The sequence below is a fragment of the Pan troglodytes genome, chromosome 6, assembly GCF_028858775.2.
Source record: "Pan troglodytes isolate AG18354 chromosome 6, NHGRI_mPanTro3-v2.0_pri, whole genome shotgun sequence".
Lineage (NCBI taxonomy): Eukaryota > Metazoa > Chordata > Mammalia > Primates > Hominidae > Pan > Pan troglodytes.
This window is the reverse complement of record NC_072404.2, coordinates 154,882,019-154,908,266: the sequence shown is the minus strand read 5'-3', so window position 1 is coordinate 154,908,266 and position 26,248 is coordinate 154,882,019. Positions and strand designations below refer to the sequence as shown.

General features: G+C 50.8%; 1 protein-coding gene and 1 pseudogene across 2 annotated transcripts; both read right to left on the bottom strand.

Annotated features, from left to right (window-relative positions):
• Window positions 1–3,349: 3,349 nt before the first annotated feature.
• On the bottom strand, window positions 3,350–24,672 carry CLEC2L (C-type lectin domain family 2 member L). Of its 2 annotated transcripts, XM_003318832.4 has the most exons (5): window positions 24,239–24,672; window positions 11,964–12,038; window positions 7,844–8,010; window positions 6,207–6,307; window positions 3,350–4,097 (listed from the first exon to the last, which is right to left on the bottom strand). In XM_003318832.4, exons 1-5 carry the CDS (start codon window positions 24,426–24,428, stop codon window positions 3,986–3,988), a joined length of 645 nt encoding a protein of 214 aa, XP_003318880.1. In that variant the 5' UTR covers window positions 24,429–24,672; the 3' UTR covers window positions 3,350–3,985. The 2 variants fall into 2 exon arrangements, with proteins under 2 accessions (XP_003318880.1, XP_024213828.1); XM_024358060.3 differs by lacking the exon at window positions 11,964–12,038.
• On the bottom strand, window positions 13,740–14,288 carry LOC134810582 (enhancer of rudimentary homolog; annotated as a pseudogene).
• Window positions 24,673–26,248: the final 1,576 nt, after the last annotated feature.

Here is a 26,248-nt window from a genome sequence, read left to right as displayed (position 1 = left end):
CATCTCCCAACTGTATACTATGGGGCAAGTCCCATAGCTGCTGAGCTGGGCTGATCATGCTGACCTGGCAGGGCTATGAGGAAGATGCATACAATACTAGTTAATCCTCTAGGACAGCACCAAATGCTACCACCCAGTAAAGCTTCTTAAAAAGTCTTTCCTAGGGCCGGGAGCAGTGGCTTATGCCTGTAATCCCAGCACTTTGGGAGGCCAAGGCAGGCAGATCACCTGAAGTCAGGAGTTTGAGACCAGCCTGGCCAACATGGCAAAACCCCATCTCTACTAAAAACACAAAAATTAGCCAGGCATGGTGGCACGTGCCTGTAATCCCAGCTACTCAGGAGGCTGAGGAAGGAGAATCACTTGAACTCGAGAGGCGGAGGTTGCAGTGAGCTGAGATCGCACCACTGCACTCCAGCCTGGGCAACAAAGCAAGACTCCCTTTCAAAAAAAATAAATAATAGGCCAGGCGCGGTGGCTCATGCCTGTTATCCCAGCACTTTGGGAGGACAAGGCGGGCAGATTAAGAGGTCAAGAGTTCGAGACTAGCCTAACCAACATGGTGAAACCCTGTCTCTACTAAAAATACAAAAAATTAGCTGGGCGTGGTGGTGTATGCCTGTAATCTCAGTTACTTGGGAGGCTGAGGCAGAATTGCTGGAACCTGGGAGGCGGAGGTTGCAGTGAGCCGAGATCACGCCACTGCACTCCAGCCTGGGTGACAGCGAGACTCCGTCTCAGTTAATAATAATAATAATAAATAAAATTAAATAAAAATAAAAAGTCTCTCCTGGGTATCCTCCATCACAAAGTACCTCTGTGGGTGGCTGTGTGTGTGCTCCGGCTTCTACTAGCCCCCTGCCTACTGGGATTAGGGCTCAAATTTGCCTAGGGAGCACCTCCCCAGCTCTGAGCTCCAAGGCCAGTCACCCCAAAAAGGAAAAATCTGCCCCAGGGGATAAGGAGCGAGACTTGGGGAGATGCGGTCCTACAGACCCTCCTTGCTGAAGGACACATGAGCTCTGGGGATCAGAAACAAGTGGCATGTCTGCCCTCAGTGCTGCCGCCTCTAGCTGCTGGGAACACAGCACGGGGTGCCAAGGCCATGCAAACTGAGCCTGTTGTTCAGCCCACAAAGGGGACAGGGGTGGCCTGGCTGGTCTGTAACCCTTGGAAGGATTTCTGACATTTCTGAAGTTAGGTGTGCAGGGTTTTGTTTTTATCTTGTACTTCCTTCATTGGTAGAAAACAGTTTGAAAAAATCTTTCTTTTTTTTTTTAGACGGAGTCTCCCTCTGTCGCCCAGGCTGGAGTGCAGTGGTGCGATCTCGGCTTACTGCAACCTCCGTGTCCCAGGTTCAAGCAATTCTCTGCCTCAGCCTCTTGAGTAGCTGGGATTACAGGCGCCCGCCACCATGCCCAGCTAATTTTTGTATTTTTAGTAGAGACGGGGTTTCACCATGTTGGTCAGGCTGGTCTCAAACTCCTGACCTCATGATCCACCCGCCTTGGCCTCCCAAAGTGCTGGGATTACAGGCGTGAGCCACTGCACCCGGCCTGAACATGGATGACCCTGGATCAGGGCACATGCTCTGCCAAACTGATTTAGAATTGTTGCATGGTCCCAGGACAAACCTAAAGTTAAAAGAGCTTATTTGCCACTAGGCTTTAAAAGCTTCAGGCAGGGGGCTTTGGATCATTTAATAAAAAATAAAACCCAGATCAGACGCAGTGGCTCACATCTGTAATCCCAGCACCTTGGGAGGCCGAGGCAGGCAGACCACCTGAGGTCAGGAGTTCAAGACCAGCCTGGCCAACATGGTGAAACCCTGTCTCTACTAAAAATACAAAAATTAGCCAGGCATGGTGGCAATCACCTGTAGTCCCAGTTACTCGGGAGGCTGAGGCAGGAGAATCACTTGAACCCAGGAGGCAGAGGTTGCAGTGAGCCAAGATTGCACCACTGCACTCCAGCCTGGGCGACAGAGTGACAGTCTTTCTCAGAAAAATAAATAAATAAATAATAAATAAAATAAAACCCGAACGGCACAGGTTACCCATTCCGTGTCCTCTCACATTGCTTCCCTGAACTCCCAGGGCAGGAGGAAAGCAGGGCTCTGAAGCCCTCGGCCACGTGGTTCTCAGGACTCTGGCAAGGTAGTTTACTCACCTTTGGAAGTATGCCCTGCCTCGGGCATCTCTGCAAGAATTAAGGGAGCTGCCATATGTAAAGCAAAAAGTACTGAGGCTTTTGAACCTCGCTGTCTTTGAGGGGTGGATACTGGTGAGAAACACGGGCTTATACGTAACTGAGAACAGGTGGGAGTGTGGGACTCCCACCGGAGAAGTGGCAGCAGCTGACCACTTCCTCGCCCCTCAGCCCCTCACAGCCACCCCTACAGGCCCACCATCACCAGCTGAATTCCCTTAACTACTTTATTGTATACTCAGGTGCCCCACTGGCTTCCCAGTGACAGCAAAACATAAAACCATAAACCACCTGTATTTTATGAAATATCTGGAAAGCACGCAGAAAATGTAACAAACCCAAGTTGGTGGTTTTGTCTGAAGACTGTAAAACCAGTACTAGGACTGCGCAGAGCACAGCAGGACCCGGTTTCTCTGAGCTATTTTCTGAAAATGGGCCAGGACCCAAATGCACACACACTGGGCTCCCAGGCAGGCCACCCACATCTCATCTGCCCGAGGTTATCAGGAGGCTGGAGAGGCCTGGGCTCCACAGCTGGAGCCTCAAGTGTGTGTGGAGGAAAGCATGGAGCCCCCACAGACCCGAGGGCATTGCCTGCCAACCCCATGCCCCCACTGCTTCCTCCCCAGGTAGCTCAAGGGGGATAGGAAGAGGCCATAAGACTTTCACAAACTCTTTTCCAGCCCAATGTGAACACCACCTAATTTTCACGTTCACTTCATTCCATCCTGCCCCGATGCAGAATAAACCATCCCTTGACTATGTTCCAGAATGTTCTAGCACTTTCTGAACTGTTTCCTCTGCTCCTTGCGTGCTTCTTGGGGGATTAAGGCCATAGATCCCCCATGCCTGGTATGGTGTCTGGCTTGCGGTAGGTGTGAATAAACGTTTGTCATCTTGAGGTGACTAGCAATGAAGGAGCTGGAACAGCCACGTAAGAATACCTTAAAGGCTTAGCAACATGAAACGATGTCCTGAGGCCAGAAGGTGCTTTTTTTTCATCCTCACACACCGCTATCTGCTGCACTGGAGCAGGTGCATTTTGTGGTAGCCCCCACAGACTGGCACCCAGAGATGTGCCCCTCTCTGCCCCTCCCCGAGCTCTGACTCTGGAACAAATGGCGGCAGACTTCTCTGGACATGAGATATTAACTCTTTATTCCGTTAGTGACCAATACAACAGCACCACGGACACAGCAGGGGCCCTGCCTGAGAACCCAGGCAAGGCAAAGAAGGGGGATGCAGGGGACCTCTGGGGCCCGGGGCGGGGCTGGCCTGGCCTAGGTGAGGGGGAAGCTTTCCCAGCCTACCTCCGCCGGCAGCCAGGAGAGAAACCAGTGGGGAAGCGGGGCTGCTGGGTGAACAGTCAAACTACCTGTCAATGCCCCTCCTTCCCCAGAGCACCAGGGCTGCAGTGAGGAGAGGGCTTCTAGGGGGCCGGAGAGAGATCTGTGGGGTGGCTCAGGATGGACACTGAGCTTCAGAGGGGACAGCGTCTGTGCGTGCGTGTACCTATGCATGTGTGTGTGTGTAGGTGGGCAGATGCCTACACTACCTAGCATATGGGATTTAACTGCTGAGCCACACGACCTGCCTGCAGACAAAGGAGGCCAGGAACCAGGGACTCAGAGCGCCAGGGCCTGGGAGAGGGGCCTGGGGCGGAGGCCACGCACCCACCGCTTCGCCTTGCAGACGGCAGGCGGCTCCGCTGGAAGCAGGTCTTGAGCAGACACCTCCCACAGGCCTGGGGGCGGGGCCACCTCTGGCCCCACCCACCTCAAGTATAGGCCATCTTGCTGCACACCCAGGGCCGGGTCATCAGACACTCCGTCGACACCAGCCTGGTGGGCTCCACGAAGACACACTCCCCTGGACCTGCGATGGTGAACCTGTGGCCAGGAGAGAAGACCAGGCGTTTATGATCTGGAACATTCAGCCCAAAACCCAGTTGCAGGGGAGGCCATGGAGGCCCTGTGACCTATCCCTCCCTCACTTCATCACTGGAGCTGCCTTCTAGGACATTTGGGCCAACAGACTGTTCTAGCTTGGCATCCCATTGTCTCCCTACTCTGTGCACCGTAGCTCCAGCCACCCTGGCACGCCGCTCAGACATTTCCTGGACACACATGCACTTCCCCATTCTCAATGTCCTTGCAGGGTCAGCTCACATGTCCCAGGCTCCATGGCACCCAGTTCAGGGCCACTCTCTGCCCACTCTACTTCCCCACAGTCCCCTGCCTGCTCTTTGGGGCACTCCCATAGCCCCCTGGGGCCTCTACCTGTCTGTCCACACAGGTCCCCAAAGCAGCCAGCTCCTGAGCAGTGAGCTCTGTGCGCTCTCATCTTGGCTCCCTGCAGTGCGCAGAGTTGAGCACACAGGAGGAGCTCTGCAGAGCTGGCTGAAGTCAGCTACCCCTCACAGGTTAGGGGTAGGCTGCAATGACCCCAATATGGGCTAACTGAGGCTGTGTTGCACAGGAACTCATTGGCATCACACACAGATGTGTGTGGTGGGAGGATTCCCCCCTACCTCAAATCACCCCTTTCCAGCCTCAGAGGTTTCTTCTTAGCCTTAGTTGTTCACCCGGACCTCCGATCCCTGCCAAGGCTGGAGGTAGACCCTCACAACAGAGGGCATTGGAAGGACCCCAAGAAGGAGTGCAAGGGAAAGGACCTCTGCAGTGTCTGAGAAATGTGGCCAACGGCCCCTTGGTTGTCAGGTGGTCAGCACGCCACAGACCCCAGCCTGCAGGGCTCTGAGAGCAAGAAGCTTCCAGAAAAGCAGGGAGAGGGGTGCAAAGCGCAAGACCTCCTCAGCCACTCTGAGAGAGCAGACCTGAGAGGGGGACAGGAAAGGGGGTGAGATAAGGAAGGGGCACTGAGGCCAGAGTAAGGGCAAAAATGAAGAGTGCTTGAGATAAGGAAAAGGAGGAGGAGGGGAAGCATCATGAATGCCCCTGCCTCCAGGGCTGCCATGGGCGTGACTGCCTAAGCCATCCTCAGGTGGGAGGGCAGCTAATGGCCACCTCTGGCAACCAGGAGGATCCCAGGGTCTCAGATGCCCTTCTGCTTTAGCCCCTGCCTTGGGGACGTTCACGCATCATCATCATCATCGGGTTAGGAGCTGTGTTCCCCACCCCACCCCATGCCCTCCGGCTGGCACCTCAGAGCCTATTCCTCCAGCCACAGGGTCTGTTCTGCCGGTCCCACTTCCCTCTGCACACTTCCCTGCATTTCTCTCGGCCTAGACCATTCCTTTCCCCACGCCCCACACAGTCACCACTGTACTGCCACAGCCACACATCTGCCACCCACTCCGCCCATGACCATCACCCCCACACCACACACCAGACCCGGCATCACACACTCACATCCACACCACTTGAGTCTTACAAAACCGCCACGGCACACGCCACCACCTCAGCAGTGCTCCGTCCATCAAGAGATGCGTTCGCCAGTAAAATGTGACCTAGAACACTCCCAGGTGCCTGCCTTCAGATCCCCTTTCTTCCACAGCTACAGTGCTTAGGTGGCACGTGGCTGCCCAGGACAGAGGCGCATCTCCCATCCTCCCTTGCGGCCAGGTGCGGCCATGTGACTAAGTTCTGGCCAATGGGGTGAGGCCATCCAGGGCCCTCCCTCCCATTGGCTGTCCCGTTCTGGCTGAATGGGATGTGGTTGCGCCACACTGAGTGGAGCCGACAAGCGCCAGGCTGCACAGACTGGGGACTCAAGGGTGGAGAGACCCTGGGCCGGACACCGCGAAGCTCCGATGGCTTTGCAGGGCAGAGCCACCAAGCCAGGCTGGACTTTTATGAGAGAGGGAGAAGTACAGACATTTTCATGGCTGGGTCTCTGGCGCACACTGCTGGACCCCGAGACTAGTATCTCTAGCTAGCACAAAACAAGGGCTTCTCTCTTCGGGAGTTGTGTCCAGTGGGTGAGTCAGGCCTTTCTCAGTCTAAGCTCGGTGGCTAGAAGATGACGCCTCAGCTCACGTGTCCGGATCAAACGGGTCCCCGTTGACCCAGTGGAATTCGTCCCCAACTCTGCGTAGTCCAATCCAGGGCTCCCTCCGCGTGAACTTGAACATAAATTCCTGCACCGAGGAAAAAGGGACACCTCAGGGTCAGATGCGGTCTCCTGACTGCTGTCACATCCCAAGACAAACCTCAGCTTGGAAGATACTGGCTCTCGGGATGTACAGACGCCAGGAGAGTGACTGCTGTCTCGCTGCATCCCGCAAGTAAGGAGCTAGGGTTACAGGATCCTCTGCAGTCACGCTGCCAGAGTTCGGCTCCAAGCTGCTGGCTGACCTCACAGCAATTGCCTCCGACAGCTTGCAAGGGACCCTGGCTGTGTGTGCATGCCACTGGCCAGGAAGGCTGTACAGGGCTTGTCCTCCTGGCTCAGCAGGACAGCATTCCTGATTTGCAGGAAGCTTGGGGATTGCCCACTGGTTGGATGATCTGGGACAAATCTCAATGCTCAGGTTAGTTGTCCTACCTGCAAATTTCTGGGACTTTCCCTGCAGACTGGGGATATCATACTGTGTATCAAAGGCAAACAGAAGTGATTTTTAGATTATCTTCTATTTTGGTTAATACCACTGTTAACCTCAAAATCCAAAATGGCCAACAGACTCCATTAATTGTGTTTCTTTCACGTTTCTGTTGCTAAGACTGTTTTGGATGTTAAATGAGAGACCGTGTCCTGATTTGGATCTTTAGAAAATGACAATGTGTTTTCACATTTCCCAATGCATTTATAATTTGTAATTCTTTTTTTTTTTTTCCTTAAGAGACAAGTCTTGTGGTTGGGCACGGTAGCTCACACCTGTAATACCAGCACTTTGGGAGGCCTAGGCGGGTGGATCACTTGAGGCCAGGAGTTCGAGACCAGCCTAGCCAACATGGTGAAACTCTGTCTCTACTAAAAATACAAAAAGTAGCCAGGCATGGTGGCGCACGGCTGCAGTCCCAGCGACTCAGGAGGATGAGGCACGAGAATCACTTGAACCCAGGAGGCGGAGGCTGCAGTGAGCCAAGATTGCACCATTGTACTCCAGCCAGGGCGACAGAGTGAGACTGTCTCAAAAAAAAAGAGAGACAAAGTCTTGCTATGTTACCCAGGCTGGCATCGAACTCCTGTGATCCTCCTGCCTCAGCCCCCTAAGTAGCTGGGACTACAGGCACACTCCACCATGCCCAGCTAATTTTCTTTTTACTTTTTGTAGAGCTAGGGTCTCACTATGTTGCCCAGACTAGCCCCCAACTCCTGGGCTCAAGTGATCCTCCTGCCTCAGCCTCCTGAGTAGCTGGTACTAGAGGTGGATACCACATCACCAGCTTTATAATGTGTAATTCTTCTGGTTTATAATACTAAGTGACCTCAACCAGTGGGCCTTGGATTGAAATAGGTGGCCTTGACAATGGAAGTGGAAACTGGAGCCACTCATTGACCTGCTCAGACTGTGAGGTCTGCCTGCACCCCCAGTGGTTATGCAGCAGGTGGGTGGCTTTGGAGACGTGTCACAGGGAACACTGCGTCCTTTACTGTGTGGCTGTCCCCTAGAGTCAAGGTTGGGGGCCCTGAGGGTCCCTTCCCCCAACCCCCTTCACCTTGGCACACTCACCAGCTCCTTCTGGCTCTGAATCACAGCCAGCACCGCCTCGTGGGTGTGGCAGTACTGCCTGCCTGTGTTCCAGTCTCTGGGTTCCTCGGAAAAGAAGTAGCACTTCCTTCCGTAGAGCAGCCAGTCCTCCGGGCAGGGCGCTTCGCACTTGATGCAGCCCTTGGAAGCTGCAGGGAAGAGACCAGCTAGGCCCTGCCCGCCCCCCCGCCGCCCGAGTCCCACTCTGCTTTCTGTGGCTCCCTCTCCTGCCTCAGCTTTGGCGTCCTGCAGGGACACTGCAGATGTGGCTGTCCTCTCCTGGTGCCTGGAGGTAAAAGGGTGGCCACTAAATGAATGAGAAAGGGGACTGTGGGAAGCCTGGCAGGGGCATCACCACGACGGGAAGTGACAGCAGGGCAGCAGCCCCTGGGTTAGGATCTCCTCTGTCTCCAAACTCCCAGAGGCATGGAACGCCAGAAACTCAGACTGGGAAGAGGTCTGGCGGCTATGTGTCCTCTCTTTCCAGCTAGGCCAGGTACCAACAGCAGGACAGACTGCCCGCTGTCATTAACCATGCCCATGTTAGCTACCAAGGCTGCCATTCCACCACTGAACTGCTGGGAAGTTCTTTTCATTTTTATTTTTTTAACCCCCTTGCTGTCAGTGTGCATGGAAAGTTCTTAAATGTTGAGTCCCAACCTGTCCCCCTGTGACCTAGACCTGCTGGTCTAAGGCCTCTGGAGTGACCCAGAGACACCCGCTCTGCCTTCTACCCCCTACTCAAAGAAGCGCACCAGCCTCCCTCATCCAGGTTGAAACAGATGCCATCTCTCCCATGATTCCTCACAAGGGTTGCTCTCCATCCTGCCTGCTCGCTGCAATGTCCCCATGTTACCACTGAATCGCTGCCACCAGGACAGACCGGGACACATCAGATGTGGCTCTACCAGCAGCAACAGTGACCACCATGCTGTCTTCCAGTTGTCATGGGATCTCCAGTCTGCAGACTGCTTCCATGAACAGATCGGCGGGTATGTGCATACATGGACTTTTCTGGGAAGGAAGCCCGGAGCTTCTCAAAGGGCCTCCTTGCCAAAAGGAATTAATCCACAATCTTAGATTGTTTTCATATGATCTGATTCTAAGCCAGGTCTCCCCCAGTGTCAGAACATGTGAAAATAACTTCTTAAATCCAAATGCAGAACCTTATATTTATTTCTTCCACATTTATCTCATTCACTTTGGCTCATCATTTGAGTTTTTCAAGATACATTTTAATCTTGATTTCTTTCACCCATCTGTCATATGGGATTGTGTTTTTGGATTTTGTCAGCTGCAAATTCCATAAGCATACTTTTTGTTTGTTTTCATACAAGTGATTGATTAAAATGTAGACCAGGACAGAGCCAAGAACAGGCCTCTGGTACTCAAGCCCCTGGGGATCTCCAGCCACACAGACACCAATTCATTCATCGACACCCCCTGGCATATATATCTGTTCAATGAGATGCAAGTCCACCTGGGAGTACTGACCATGGTGTGGCTACATTTCAACTGCTTTTCCATAAGGATCTCCTAAGAGACTGTTGTGCTTTATTAAAATCATATTAGCTATGTCTACACATTCTCTGGCCTCCCAACCTAGTAAGAGGGGAAAAGGAAACTGATTTAATTTGTAGGAATTACTCCAGCTGAATTTAAGCTAGGCCCAGTGGTTGCCTTGTTTGTTTGTTTGTTTTGTTTTGTTTTGTTTTTTTGAGACGGAGTCTCGCTCTGTCACCCAGCCTGGAGTGCAGTGGCGCGATCTCGGCTCACTGCAACCTCTGCCTCCCGGATTCAAGCAATTCTCCCGCCTCAGCCTCCTGAGTAGCTGGGATTACAGGCATGTGCCACCATGCCCAGCTAATTTTTTTGTATTTTTAGTAGAGACAGGGTTTCACCATATTGGCCAGGCTGGTCTCGAACTCCTGACCTTGTGATCCACCCACCTGGACCTCCCAAAGTGCTGGGATTACAGGCGTGAGCCACCACGCCCAGACTTTTTTTTGTTTTTTGTTTTTTGTTTTGAGACAGAGTCTCTTCTGTCACTCAGGTTGGAGTGCGTGGCACAATCTCAGCACATTGCAACCTCTGCTTCCCAGGTTCAAGTGGCTGTTCTTCCTCAGCCTCCCGAGTAGCTGGGACTACAGGTGCACACCACCATGCCCAGCTAATTTTTGTATTTTTAGTGGAGACAGGGTTTCACCATGTTGGCCAGGCTGGTCTTGAACTCCTGACCTCAAGTGATCCACCCATCTTGGCCTCCCAAAGTGCTGGGATTACAGGCTTGAGCCACTGCACCCGGCTGCCATATCCATTTCTAAACACTCAGAACCCCTCTCCTTGTCATACAAACCCTATAGGGAAGGGTTTGATAAGAATTGATAATATTGGTGGACTTTTCCGCCATTTTGTGGATTCCACCTCTGGTCTTATGGCATTTCTCAAAGATTAAAGACAGAGGCACTAAAATCATTTTTGCAAACCCTTCAGAACCTACAATACACTTGTATTTGAATCTCTTAAAAGTAATCAGATTCCCTGTTCATATAGCCTCACATGTTCTTAGTTGCAGTTTCTACCTTTTTCATTTATCCAACCCTTTCAGTTCCACACACACTCTATGTTTCTCAGGCCTCTTCCACTTAGCATGTTAAATTTCCTTGATGGGGTCCAGAATATGCCACCCTAAAATATGCCACTTTGACATATGGATCATTTTAAGCCGAAGGCAATTCAGAATCAACAGGAAGGGTTCTCTGCCCTCTCGTCTGCCTAAAAGTAGGGCATAAATTTCCCTTCGGGGAGGGTGCTGCCCTACTCCCCATCCCTCACCCCATCCCCTCTCATACCCCCACTGCCCACCCTAAACCAGGGAGGGAAGAGTGACTCATCATCAAACATGCCAAGGAATCAACACCAGGATTAGTTTGCATAAGCAAACCTTACCAAAATAGCCTTTATCTCCCATTGTTCCTCTATATGTTTCCTAGTCACTTCCCTCAATTCACCAGCCCTTGAAACCCAAACCCTCTTTCATTTGTTAAAAAGGTATATAAGCCCCTGAGTCTAAATTCTTCTTTGAGTTTCACTTATTATCTGTGAACTCCCATGAACATAAATATTAATAAACATTGGTTACCTTTTCTCCTGCTAATTTGTCTTTGATAGTTTAATTTACAGGCCCCCAGACACTGAACTTAAGAGGGCAGAGGAAAAGATTTTCCTCCCTAGCACTCTCTACCTCCTAATCTCTAGATAACTCCTATTCATTCTCCAGGGTTCAGTGCACATGTTTTTTCCTTCTGGGAAGCCACTGGGCAGTAATACCTCTATTATTGCACTTACCCCTGGACAGAGGAGACAGTGTCATATTCGTCTTTTTTTTTTTAACCTTAGCACTTAGCCCAGAGCTTAACACACAGCAGCACTCAATAAATGCTGACTGAATGTGATCTTTTTTTTTTTTTTGAGATGGAGTCTTTCTCTGTCGCCCAGGGTGGAGTGCGGTGGTGTGCGATCTCAGCTCACTGCAACCTCTGCCTCCCAGGTTCCAGCGATTCTCCTGCCTCAGCCTCCCAACTAGCTGGGATTACTGGCACCCACCACCACACCTGGCTAATTTTTGTACTTTTAGTAGAGACGGGGTTTCACCATGTTGGCCAGGCTGGTCTCAAACTCCTGACCTCAGGTGATCCACCCACCTCAGCTTCCCAAAGTGCTGGGATTACAGGCGTGAGCCACTGCGCCTGGCTGAATATGATCCTTAAAGGCCCTTATTCCCAACTGTCTCCTCCAAGAAGCACTGTCTTCCTAACCTACCCCAAGTTTGTTCTGAGTTCTCACAACACTTACAAAATAATACCTAAGTAACATCTCCACTCTACTTGCATGGCTTGATGAAGGGGACATGTATAGTCTGTGTGTGAATATATTATTTTAAGCTGAAATCTCAACAACTGACACTATGTATTTTCTACTTATTTAGTCCCCCACAGGATTCTTGGAATGTCTCGAATCTTTCTTTAACTAATTAGACGTGCTTTTAACAAGGAATGTGCAAACTGAATGAATGCATAAATGCTCTGACACGCATGCTCACCCAAGATGCTCATCACCACCAAGATGGCGAACAGAAGGACCGCGATGGCACCCAGCAGGAGGCGTGTGGTGGTGTCTAGGAGAAGAGAGAGGGGTTCAACATCCCACCGCCCATCCCACCACCAGTCCCACCGCCAGCCCCATACCCTGCTAATGAGAAACAGGGGGAGGTAGAGCCCGGCAAGCTGTGTTTTGTTGTTGTTGTTGTTTTGAGATGGGGTTTCACCATGTTGGCCAGGCTGGTCTCGAACTCCTGACCTCAAATGATCCACCGGCCTTGGCCTCCCAAAGTGCTGGGATTACAGGCATGAGCTACCATACCTGGCCAACAAGCTGTGTTTAAAGCCCTCCAGGTGATTCTGATGCAGGCTGGAGTTTGCGATCCACTGCTGTAGAGCGCAGCTCTGATTCTGTGACTCCCTGGCTTGAAACCCTCCCTGCCGGGGGGCTACCCACTGCTCACGAAATCTTCAGTGATGGTCAGAGCTTTCCATCTTGAATCTCCTGCTGCTTCTCTATGTGGTCGCAGGTTTCAGCCGCATGGGTTCCTCAAAATAACCCATTCAGCCCTCACAGCCCTGCTACTGAATCTTTGCTCCCGAAGTCTCCTCCTCCACCTCCTCCACAGATACTTCCTAAAATTCACCCACCTCTACACCATCCATCCTCTTCCTGATCCTCTGGGTTCCCTCTTTGTTATTTTCATGTATTTATTTTATTTTGTTATCATTTAACATTCTCATTTTATATTTAATGAGATAACCCTTTTAGACTTTAAACATAGGGTATTTTAAGGATTTTAAAAATTGTGATGAAAATATATAACATAAAATTTGCAATTTTAACCATTTTTTAGTGTACGGTTAGTGGCATTAAGTACACTCACAATGTTGTGCAACCATCATCACTGTCTGTTTGCAAACTTTTTCATCATCCCAGACAGAAGTTCTGTCCCCTTAAATAACTCCCATCCCCTCCTCTCCCCAGCCCCTGGCAACCACCCTTCTACTTTCTGTCTCTATGAATTGGACCACTCTAGGAATCTCATATAAGAGGAAACATCTTTTTCCTTTTGTGTCTGGTTCCTTTCACAGATTGTTTACAAGGCTCATCCATGTTGTCACATATGTCAGAACTTCATTCCATCTTAAGGCTGAATAATGTTCCATCGTATAGCAAGACCACGTTGTGTTTATCCATTCATCTGTTGGTAGACATTTGGGCTGTTTCCACCTTTTGGCTATTGTGAATAATGCAGCTATGAACATGGTGTATGAGTATCTGTTCAAGTCCTTGCTTTCAATTCTTTTGGGTATATGCTTAGGAGTGGAGTTGCTGGATCACATGGTAGTTTTTTTGTTGTTGTTCTTTTGTTTTGTTTTTTTACTAAAGAACACTTATTTATTTTTACCAAAATTTTACCTTGAGGACATGGCTAAAGTGCGTTTCCATCCCCCACCCCATCTTGAAGAAGGGTTACTACAGTGAACGTTATAAAGCAGATATAAACAGTGGAAGGACTGGAACCAACATTAATTGAGGAAGAACAACTTCCATCCAAATCATCATAAAAATGTTTAAGTAAAAAAAAAAAGAAAGAAAAGAAAAAAAGAGGGGGCAACGGGGGTTTCCGATTGAACAAGAACTTCACATTTCATCTAATACAGCCAATCTTGGCTAGAGTATAACAAAGTGGAAACAGGATTACTATGATACAAAACTTCCGCTAGAGCACACCATACTCACCTGTGTTCCAAGCCCACCCCCAACCCCCCTAATGCTTCCAGTACAATTATTTATCAGCCTGTTGAGCCTGCCGATGAAGAAGCATGTAGATCTTCTCTTTAATCCAGTCTTTTTTTATAAGGCTGGTATGTCTGGGTATCAGCTCGGTAAACCAGGCAGCTGAGGTCTGCCAGATCATTGATGAAATCAAACAACTGACTGATGTCATACTTGATAGAGGGACTGTTGGGATTCATTCTTTTCACATGTCTTCATACATTTTACAAACGCCTTCCATGCATTCATTCACAGATTCGTAGTCAGCATAAGTTCTGCCTTCTGGCCTCTTGGTAGTCTGTATCAGCAAAATGGTGTGAGACATCGCGCCAAACTCTGCTACAGCCGCTGCCGACACCACCGCTGCTACCGGTAGTTCTTTCTGAGGAAAGACTAACTCCATCATTGGTTGCATAATTTTACATTCTCACCAGCAACAGACAAGGGTTCCAGTTTCTCCACATCCTCTCACCAATACTTGTTGGTTTGCGTTGTTTTGATTACAGCCCTCCTAGCAGGTGTGAATTCCCTTTACAATTTTGTTTGGATTTTTTTTTACCATCTTAACCATTGAGTGCACAGTCAAGTACAGTTACATTGTTGTGCACCCATTTTGAAAGTGTTTTTTTAGTCAATGTTATACATAAATCATAGATGAAAACAGTGCCTCTGCAGCTCAATGTTTGTCTGTAAACTGTTACTTGTCCATCATGATATAAGTGCCAAAATTGAGAGGAAGAATCTGTAGCAATTCAGCATTACCCGACATCCAAGTGCCTGCTGCTAGTTACTCATTTGTATTGTATTTTACAAAGGATTTTAAAAAGAAACCTGTTTCCTTCACCAACGATAGTCTAAAAAGCACAGATTTAAGGAATCAAAAAATTCTAAAAGGCTTCATTTAAAAAATAATAGTGCAGAGCGCAGTGGCTCACACTGTAATCCCAACACTTTGGGAGGCTGAGGCAGGCAGATCACTTGAAGTCAGGAGTTCGAGACCAGCCTGGCCAACATGGTGAAACCTTGTCTCTACAGAAATTACAGAAATTAACCGGGTGTGGTGGTGTGTGCCTGTAATCCCAGCTACTCGATAGGCTGAGGCAGAAGTATCGATTGAACTCAGGAGGCGGAGGTTGCAGTGAGCCAAGATCGCATCAGTGCACTCCAGTCTGAGCGACAAAGCAAGACTCTGTCTCCAAAAACTAATAATAGTAGTAATAACATTGCTCCTTCCCCAAAGCCAACCACTTTCAACTCTTTTAGCTGATTCTTTTGGTATTAGCTCCAAATTTCTAAGTGCCATGTGTATGTAAATACTTCTAGATTTTTTTCTGTTTTAGATATAATTTATTCATTTTCCATTATAATGATGCAGACTTAATTCTCTGCATTACCATTCTACCCTGACCACTCAGTCCCTGCCCTCTCAATATCATAGTTTGTATTAGCTTGATACTTTGGTGTTATATTCTTAGCTCAGCATAAACAGTACTCTCAGCAAAGCCATGCCGTGTGCTATGATGATTTCCATAGAACTTCTTGTTTCCCTGTTAATCCTGGTCTTCTTTTCCCTTTGCTCAGTTTCTGTATGCGTATCATTATTTCAACACCAAAATGCCTCTTTCATGATGAGACAATATCGGAATTTCTCTTTCACTTTGGTCTTAGTTCAGTCTGCTATAACAAACTGTCATAGACTGGGTGGCTTAAACAACAGACATTTATTTCTCCTAATAGTTCTAGAGGCTGGATCAGGGTGCCAGCATGGTCAGGTTCTGGTAGGGGCCCACTTCCTGGCTTGCTGACAGCCGCGTTCTTACTGAGTCCTCACATAGCGGAGAGAGGAAGTTCTGGTGTCTGTTCCTTTTCTTATAAGGGTCCTAATTCCATCACGGGAGCTCTACCCTCATGACCTCATCTAAATCTAATTACCGCTCAATTACCCACCTCAATATCATCACATTGGAGGTTAGTGATTCAACCTATAAATGTGGGGAGGAAACCAACGTGCAGGCCATAACGCCCATCTTGAAGAAATGTCCCTTGGAACTTTCTGACCTGCTTGAATCTGACTAGTTGCCTTCTAAGCCCAGCTGCCATCCAGGGTCTCCCCACACCGGCAGCCTGAGAATTTCTCTGCCTCTCTCCTATGTTGGCTCCTCTGTTCCTTTTCTCCCATGTCTTCCCCTCCCTTGGTTTACTCCCTCATCTTGGTGAAGCACATCATCCAATGGCTGCCTGAGGAAGGGTAGAGCAAAACCACTGCACTGCACAAATCCAAGGAGCAACGCTTCTCATTGTGTTCCATGGTGAACTGGTGAATGTTGCCCGTGGAATTGTTAACTCAGAGGACTGAGTATTATAGATCAAGAATAATTCTCCTTCAGAATTTTGAAGGTATTACTTAATTGTCTTCTAGCTCCAGTGTTGCTTTTGAAAAGTCTAGGTCCATTCTCACCCATGATCCTTTTCAACTGCTTAATTATTTTCTTTCTAGAGGCTTTTAGGGTCTTCATTGCACAATGTTCTAAAATTTCATCATTGCATGCCATGCCTTGGTTTAGTCTATTTCATCTACTCTAGTAGGCCCTTTCAATCTGGAAAGTGATGTTTTTCAGTTCCAGGAAATTTTTTTTCTTTTTCTTTTTCTTTTTCTTTTTTTTTTTTTTCTTTTTTTTTTTTTTGAGACAGAGTCTTGCTCTGTTGCCCAGGGTGGAGTGCCATGGCATGATCTCAGCTCACTGCAACCTCCACCTCCTGGGTTCAAGCAATTTTCCTGCCTCAGCCTCCCAAGTAGCTGAGATTACAGGTGCCTGCCATCACACCTGGCTAATTTTTTGTATTTTTAGTAGAGATGGGGTTTCACCATGTTGGCCAGGATGGTCTTGAACTCCTGACCTCAGGTGATCCACCCGCCTCAGCCTCCCAAAGTGCTGGGATTACAGGCATGAGCCACCATGCCCAGCCAGGAAATTTTCTTTAATTATATTATCGATGATTTCTTCTCTTCCATGTTTTGTTTTCTTTCTGGAAGTCATAGTCTTCAAATGTTGGATCTCTTAGATTGGTCCTCCAAATTTCTCATCTTATTTTCCCCTCTTGTTTGCTATATCTTTGCCTTTTTGCTCTATTTCATGGAACATTTTCTCAATTTTATCATCCTACCCTTCTACTGAGTTCTTAATTTCTGTGACTATATTTTTAATTTCCAAGGTTTGTTTGGTTTTGTTGCTGCTGCTCTATGAATACCCCCTCTTAAAGAATCCTATTCTTGTTTTAATGATGCAATACTTTCTCTTATCTCTTCTGACTGAAGATATGACTGACAGGTTTTTTGGAGGGGTGGGGGAAATGAGCAGAAAGATTATTTCTCCCTGTATAACCTCTGTTTTGGTCTTGAGCTTCCATGTTACAGACTTTCCTCAGGGGTCTGGGGACCACAGTTATCTGTTCATGATTAAATCAGGCAGGAAGACTAATGAGTTCATTGGAGCCTCCAAGCCCATAGATAGGGGCTTATTAACTGTGGGGGACACAGTAGAGTGATCTGGCTGGGCTGATTCTTGGGATTCTCTGAATGCTAATGTCATTATGTTTTTCCTCTTGGATGGATGAGAGTCCATGGAGGAGGCTTTTCTGTTTTCTCCCCAGGAGAATACAGGGCTAGCTGAGGGAAGAGGCTGGGACGCTGTCCTCAGCATTCAGTGTGTAAATGTTGGCTTAGTTGCTTGTTCTCAGTGTGGTGATGTCTAGAGGCCCTTTTTTTTTTTTTTTTTTTTTTTTTTTTTTGAGACAGAGTCTCACTCTGTCACCCAGGCTGGAGTACAGTGGTGCGATCTCGGCTCACTGCAACCTCTGCTTCCTGGGTTCAAGCAATTCTCCCACCTCAGCCTCCTGAGTAGCTGGGATTATAGGCACCCGCCACCACACCCAGCTAATTTTTGTAATTTTAGTAGACATGGGGTTTCACCATGTTGGTCGGGCTGGTCTCAAACTCCTGACCTCAGGTGATCCGCCAGCCTCGGCCTCTCAAAGTGCTGGGATTATAGGCGTGAGCCACCATGCCCAGCTGAAGCCCTCTTTCTTGAGAGATTTCACCTCAGGTTCCTGCCAGGGCTGGAGAGAATCTGTACAGAATGGGAATCTAAATCCTCCTTAAAGAAATTTTCAACCAGTCCTCCTGTTCTCAGCCCCATCTTCAAGCACTGCCACCAACCCCTGAGCCTTAGAGGTCCTCCCGTGAGGCTCAAGGTAACTCCTCTGCTCTCTGGACTTTCTCAGATGGGGTGAAGTCAGTTACCGTTTATCCACTTGTTCCCTAGCTCTCTATTTTGTTGCTATTTTCTCTCTTGTTCTTGTCCTTATGGCCTTTTAAAAATCCCCTTGCTGTTTGGTTTGGTTTGGTTTGGTTTTTTTTTTGAGACGGAGTCTTGCTCTGTCACACAGGCTGGAGTACAGTGGTGCAATCTTGGCTCACTGCAACCTCCGCCTCCCGGGTTCAAGCAATTCTCCTGCCTCAGCCTCCTAAGTAGCTGGGATTAGAGGCACATGCCACCATGCCTGGCTAATTTTGTTTTTTTTGTCTTTTTTGTTTTTTTGTTTTGCTCACTGCAACACCCACCTCCCAGGCTCAAGTGATTCTCCTGCCTCAGCCTCCCAAGTAGCTGGGACTATAGGCGCACACCACCACGCCTGGCTAACCTATTGTATTTTTAGTAGAGTTGGGGTTTCTCCATGTTGGCCAGATTGGTCTCAAACTCCTGACCTCAGGTGATCCACCCACCTCGGCCTCCCAAAGTGCTGGGATTATAGGCATGAGCCACTGCTCCTGGCCCCTTTACTGTTGTATTAGTGGGCTTCTGAAGGAAAAAAGAAAAAATGCATGTGTTCAGTTTGCCATCTTGACCTGCAAGTCCAACAAACATTTCCAGTCTTTCCTATTGGCAAGGTCTATGTTGGCAAGTGACCAGGAGTCCTGGGTGGGTAGCTTCAGACATGGTAAGAGCAGAGGTTTCAGCCTGCACTGGAGGACTGGGCTCTCTCTGTTCCTGCTCTGCTGTCCTTGGTGGCAGCTTCATCACAGTTTCCTGGAGCTACAGGATGGCTGCCTATGGTGAGCATGCTGAGTGCATCCTTCTTCTCCCTTCTATTAGCCTCTTCTCTATCATTGATGCTGTAATCCTTTGTGCACTGAAGATAAGGGCATAACATCTGACATCACTTTGCCTGGGTTCAAATCTTAGCTCTGCCATTTTCTAGATGTGTATGGATGGTAAAGTTTCTTAGCCTCTATTGTAGTTCATTTTCCTCATCTTGAAAATGAGGTAATGATAATATCTACCTGTCTCTTACAGAGTTATAGGAATTCAGTGTACAGTGCTTAGCACAGTGCCTGGCATGGTAAACTCTATTCAATCAGCTCGCGGTGATTATGCAGGCCATCAGTGTGATGATGACCATCAGCCCTAGGCTCCTTTGGGGTAAGGACTGTGCTTTGGGGTAAGGACTGTGCTTTACTCACCTTCAGATTCCCTGAAACAGGCCTGGGTCATTGCCCTGCATGTTACAGAGCACCCACTGGAACTCAAAAACTATGGGAGAAATTTAGTTACACCAAATGACAACATCCTTGGTCAACTTTAAATTCAACTGAGTTTGTAGGAAAGACCACACAGGGAAGAGGGATCGGTACATGTATCTGCAGCACTGCCAGACCCAAGGTGCCTCTTCATTATGTCTCAGGGATAATTTCTCTAGGTGCTGCACTGGACCATGCTTCCTCTGACCTCTGCAGGGGCTCCTTCCTTGCCTCTTCCTAGTGTCCAGTGGTTGCTGACGGACTTTGGCACTCCTTGGCTTGCAACCACATCAGTCCAATCTCTGCCTTTATCATCACATGGTATTCTCTTTGTGTGTCTTATGTCGTTCAACTATGTCCCCACCCAGATCTCATCTTGAATTGTAGTTCCCATAATTCCCATGTGTCATGGGAGGGACTGGGTGGGAGGTAATTGAATCATGGGGGCAGGTTTTTCCCAAATCATGCTGTTCTTGTGATAGTGAGTAAGTCTCACAAGATCTGATGGTTTTATAAAGGGCATTTCCTCTGCACACACTCTCTTGCCTGCCACCATGTAAGATGTGTCTTTGCTCCTCCTTCACCTTCCTTCATGATTGTGAGGCCTCCCCAGCCATGTGGAACTGTAAGTCCATTAAACCTCTTTCCTTTATAAATTACCCAGTCTTGGGTATGTCTTTATTAGCAGTGTGAGAACGGACTAATACAGTGCCCTCGTCTTCATGTGACCATCTTCTTATAAGGATGCCAGTTCATATGGGATTAGGGCCCACTCTACTCCAGTCTGACCTCATCTTAACTACAAATAATCTGCCAGACTGTATTTCCATATGCAGTCACATTCAGAGGTACCAGAGGTTAAGACTCCAATATCTCTTTTTTGGTAGGGACACAATTCAACTTCTAACAAATGTCTAACTCATTACTTGTTCCCTACTATGCCATGGCCCATATTAGATGGCGTTTAAGGGTGTAGTTTATTTAGGTTTCTAAATGTGTGTGATTTCACCTAATTTTAGAAGGAACAACTGAAAAAACCTGACTCCCAGGCCCAGACAAAGCTCCCATCATCCTCACACTCATATCCCAAAAAAGGCCCATGCTGCTGTCTCTAAGTCATCGGGGACACAGCCTGGCAAGCATAATCTTGACTGTTAAAAACTACCAAATGTGAAGTTTGGTAATTTTTAAATTTTTAAGAGGCTAAAAGCATGTGTGTGGTTTTGATCAGGAAGTTGTGGGTTTATGCCTAATCAAGAAACTTTCAACATTAAAAATTCAGAATCGGTGAGCACTGAAAAATCTATAGGCTGAGGCACGCAGGCTCACTCTGTCCCCTCTCCCGTACCCCCAGGCCACTCTGCCCCACTGCCACTCTCAATGCCAGAAATATGCCCATCTCGAATCACCTCTCTTGTTCCCAGAACCCAGGCGGGCTCTCCGGGTCACCTCTTCTAGCCTTATACCCCAGGCTGGAAGGAAAGGTTCATATCTACAGCGAGAGAAAAGACTTGATTAAGGCAACTTCTGTTTGGCTTCCTGTTTATAAAGCTAGTTATTCATCTCAGAAAAGTCTTAAAGACCTGGGCTCTAATCCCAGCTTTCTGCTTTAAGAAGCTCTGTGACTCATTTAACCCATAAGGAGGGAAACGTCAATGCTGGAGGTGGCAGGGTTGTCTGGGGAGCAGGGGGAGGAGAGCGTGTGTGTGGGAATTTGATGATCCCCAGCTAGCTTCACCAAGGCTGACGTCCTTGGCCATGCAGGAAGGGGTCAGAGCCTTCACAACAGGGCTTTCATGTGTTAGCAACCAAGGATGTCCTTGGGCAAGACACTCAGGCTCTCAGTCTCGGCTCCCTCGTCTATGAAGCAGAACACTCACCAGCCCCCCTGCAAGGGGAGAGGTGAGGACTGAGATGATGACTATGAAAGCCCCAGCAAGGCTCCAGCACGTAGTGGGTGCTTGATGTGCATTGGGCACATGGTGATAAAGGAGCAGAGACTTCTTGGAGGGTTCAGCTCAGTCAAGTCAGAAAATGTCCCATTTCTCTCAAGACAAGTGCTTGGCTAAGCAGCGGCAGCATAACCCTGGGTCCCCAAAGGACAGATCCCTCCTCCCGTTGACAGTGTTTCATTACGTGAACTCTGGGCTCAGGTTTGGGGTGGGAAGCAGAATCAAGGGAGGCTGACCAGAAGTCCAAGTGTTGCAGTTAGGCCTGGGCTCCCCCAGCAGGGGCTGCAGGAGGCCAAGTCCAGGCAGCTGGGAAGAGGAGTCACCATACACACAGCCCACACTCCAGGGCCTCTGTCTACCTGAGAGGTAGAAATCATGACCTGACTTAGCAGATGAGGAAGCAAATGGTCCAGGAAGTTGGAAAGCCCGCCAGCCTGTGGCAATGGAAGGCTCTGCCCCAGCTTTACCAGATGCTCTGCTTCCTGCACCTCCCCACACTGCCTCAGTCCCTGTCCTGGAACCTCTGAGAGAACATAAATGTGCCCAGGGCCCAGAATGGTACCCGGATGTTGCAGAAAGAATGAATGCATGATGGAGACCAATACAAAAGCCAGCACTGGGCCAATGCAGCAGCACCCTGGAGAGGAGCAGCCCTGCTCCATGAGCTCCTTTCTTCTGGGTCCTCCAGAAGAGGACCTCTCCTTCCGTCTGGGTCCGCCAGACCCGTCTCTCTCTACCCTGCCCCACCCCAGTACTCCAGGGCTCAGTTCCTACATGGGACAAACTAGCTCTGGCCACCTGGCCCAGAACACGTCGTGCTCTGGGTCTGGGACACCTTTCCCTCTGTCTCCTCTCAGGCTCCTTTCCCAGGCTCCTCTCAGAAGAGAGGAGCTTGGGGGCACCCAAGGAGACCTTCAGAGAACTGGCAGAAGGGAGGCCCCTGGCCAGACTCAGACTCCAGATTCTAAAACTCCTGTGGGAAAAGTCAGTAGGCCCAAGATGCTGAGCACCCAAGGACCACAGGCCATCAGGAGTGGGACTGCTCCTGGGGAGACCAGGGGAAGGAAGGGGAAGGGACTGCAGGTGGCATGAGTCAGAGAGCAAGGCAAGGCAGGGGGCGATGGTGAGGCAAGGCTGGACCACAGGAAGATGCTAAGCATGGGAGTGGGCTTGACTCAGGGCCCCAGGCAGCCTCTGGGTGACCTTCCAGCTTGGTGTGTGGTCTGTTCTGCAGCCTGACTGGCAGGTGGGCAGCCCAGCCACAGTGGGGAGGAGGAAGCGCAAGGGGGTGGAAGTCAGGGCAGGAGGTGGACAGGAACAGCAAGCAGGAGGCATTAAAGGGCCACAGCAGCCCAGAAGCAGCCCTACCATGGGGGCTGGGGTTAAGGTTAGGGCAGACCCTTCAGAAATGCTGACGAATAAATGAATGAAGAAACACAGGCAAGAGGAGGGAACAACTTCAAGAAATAGCTTTGGCAGGAGTGAAGCGTGGGAACACAGGGCCACTCCAACAGTAAAGCCGGAGACAGCGTCACAGGGGGGTGTCTGACCACCTCCATCCATTCCACACAACTCTTCACAACCCACAGCTCTGCTACAGCTCTTCTCCTTGGTGACGCAACATCTTCGCCTCCTCTGTCCCTGCCACTGTCTGGTGGTCCAGCTTCAGAGTCTGCACAGCCCTTCCTCGGACAGTGCACATCCCCTGGCCCATAGCCTTTGTGCAGAAGGCTGGCATTACCATCCCCACCTCGCCATCCTCAGCAGCCCCATGACCTGTCTTGGCCCAGCTGCTGGTTATGTCCCTCCTGGTCCACTGCCCCACCCCCTCCCTGACCTCGAGCCTCGGTCCCACCCCTCTGGGCCACCACCAGTCTTCCAAGGGCAAGCCCACCATCTCCACCCCTCAGTAGCCCCTTCAGAGCAAAGTCCAAGCTCCTGGGCAAGGCCTGGCTGGCCCTTCACCGTCTGGGTCCTTCAGGCCCGTCTCTCTCCACCCTGCCCCATCCCAGTACTCCAGGGCTCAGTTCCCACGTGGGACAGAGTAGCTCTGACCACCTGGCCTGGAATACGTCATGCTCTGGGTCTGGAACACCTTCCCCTCTGTCTCCACGCCCGCTAAGAGGTCACCTACTCCTGGGAAGCCCTCCTTTTCTGACACTGCCTCCCTAGATGGGTGATCCAGGCTCCGGGCTTCCCTAGTTAATGCTGCCCAGGTCCTCCTTGTCCTTGGATTCAGGGTGCCAGGAGCACCCTGAGAAGCACCCAAAGGGCCAGCCACCCTCTCACCAACTCCTGCATCTCCCACACCACACGCCGCCGGCGGTAGCTAATACAAGTTTCCTTAAAGAGCTCATGAACTTGAAATCAATTCTCTACTTGGGTTACTGCCCCGGAGGCAGGCCAGGGGTCCCTCCCTGAGGCAGTCTGATGGAGGAGTAGGTGTGACCCCTGACCTTGCAAGGAAGAGCCTCTCCTGGATTCTCCACCCCTGCCCTGCCCTCCCCACATGCCCCACCACCACGGGGTCCCCGCGGCTCTCACAGGGGCGGGCACCACCTCTGGGGTCTCCAGCTTTCTTACTTTACTCGAAGCGTGTTCACGGCCACAGATTCCGCCACCCTCTCAACACGCCTGTCTGGTGGGTGTCAGGCAGTGTTTGTCCCCTTCATGCGTGAGGAGACGAAGGCTCAGAGCGTGAAGCCCGCTCCAAGGTCAGAGAGGGAGTCGCAGCAGAGGCGGGGTCGAGGCTGTGACTCGCGGTGGCCCCCGGTTCCCTCCCACCCCACCCCACGAACCGGCGTCTGGCCGCCCTGAAATGAATGACTCCGCCGCGTCCCGGCGCCGCGCTCCCAGCGCTCCCCTCCGGGACAGCGGCCAAGGTGACTCTGACCGCCTCCGGGTCCCGGGTCGGGCCTGGGCAGGGGTCCCTGGGCCAGGAGAGGGAGGCCGCTCCGCGCTTACCCTCCAAGGCCGCCTTCCAGCTGGTGCTGCCCTCGTAGCCCGACCCGGATCGCCGCAGCAGCCCCTCGGGGCCGCGGGCCTCAGCCTCTGCGGGCGAACGCGGCCTGGGGGCGGCGGGGGCGGGCGCGGGGCGCGCGGCGAGGGGCGGCGGCGGCCGGGCCCGCGAGGGGGGCTCCCGGGCCGGCTCCATGCGGGGCGCTCCGCCGCGCCGCGCCCGCGCTCCTGCACCGGGGTGCGGGGCCCAGCCCGACGCGCACTCGGCGCTCCGCGCGCCCTGCGGGCCCCCCAGGCCGGCCTCGGGTGGGCTAGGACCGCGGCGCTCGCAGGCCGGGGCTGAGCCCGGCTCCCCGCGCTGGAGCCTCTGCGCCGGGTGCCGCCGCCGTGCGCTCAGCGCCTGCCCCGCCGAGCCGCAGCCTCCACGCACAGCCGGGCTGGGGAGGAGCGCGAGGCGGCGCGCGGGAGCCGGGAGCCGTGGACCCGGGCGGGGCGGGGCAGGGGCGGAGAGGGAGGAGGCGCGGAGGAGCGGGGACAGCCGGGTCCCCGACCCCGCCACCTGGGCTGGAGGCTGGATGCTGCCGAGCTGGGAGCGCAGTCTTGGAGCCGGGAGACCTGGTTCTAACTCAGCTCCACCTCCCCAGCCGCCTGCTCACCATCTGTGAAAATGGGAATAAAGTTCGCGGGGACAGTGCAGGGAGGCTCAGGGAAGATGAGCGCCTTTCTTCCCGCTGCCCTGGAGCCACAGCAGAGGGTGGTAGGGGCTGTGACTTGACCCCCAAACTCTTGATAAAGGAGAGAAACGTCCGAACGATGAGCACAGAGACAGTAGAGTCTAAAGGAGCAAGCGAAGCGACGTTGCAGATTCAATTAACATTTATTGAGCACCTACTAAGCGCCAGGGACTTTCACATATTATTAGCTGACAATGCCCCCAGGTGAGGCTGAGAAGTGGAATTTTGAGGTCAAGGACATTTCCGAAGGCGGCGCCAGGCAGGTGTGTGCTTGGCGGGTGTCTGACTCCCAGGCCAGGGCTCCCTCCGGAGCCTTCACTGGCCCCTTGCCTCAGCTGACCTCGCGTCGCCTGAAGCCCCACGCCTCCAGCCCTGATCCTCTTCCCCCTCCACCATTCTCAGCCCCAACCTCTGGTTCCTGTCTCAATCTTCAGTTCCTCATCCCCAGCTCCTCCTGCTCCCTCCCCCAAATCCAATAGGCCACTGACTCTTGTGAATTCTCCCTTTTAAAATATTTTTATTTTTATTTTTTGAGACAGGGTCTCGTTCTGTAGCCCAGGCTGGAGTGCAGTGTCACTACAGCCTCGGCCTCCCAGGCTCAAGCGATCCTCCCACCTGGGTCTCCCAAAGTTCTAGGATTGCAGGCGTGAGCTGCCGTGCCTGGCCCCTTTTAAACTCTTAGTCTGCCCATTGCACTCCATCCCTCTAGCCACTGGCCAAGTACAAGCCAATGCCTTCTCTTGCCCGACCACAGCAGCAGCCTTCTGAGGGGTCTCCCATCCTCCACTCTTGCTCCCTCCTATCCAGCCCCTCCCCCTCCGCACCCGCAGCATCTCCCTAAAGTGCAAACTCACCACTCCTTCAGGGGTCCCTTTACCTGTGGATTAAGGCCATCTTTTTACAAGGCCTCAAGGTCCCTCATGGTCGAAGTCCTGCTCCTACCTAAGGCTTCCTCTCCTCCCACCCCTTCTCTGCCAGCCCTAGACACACCCAACTATTCTGACTCTTTCCTCTGGGCCTTTGAACACTGTCTTCCTTCTGCCTGGAACACATCTCCTCCTTGGTCCTTCTAACCCCTCCTTGTAGCCCCCATGCACCCTAGTTTGCCTACCAAATTTCTGCTAATGCTTCTGATTGCACAGTCTCTAGGATACTGCATTCATTCAGAGTAGGTTCAACAGACTACAACAGAAAACCCCAGTAAGAGTTTAACTAGAAAGAAGGTTTTTGTTTTTTGTTTTTTGGTTTTTTGGTTTTTTTTACCTGAAAGAAGTCTAGAGGT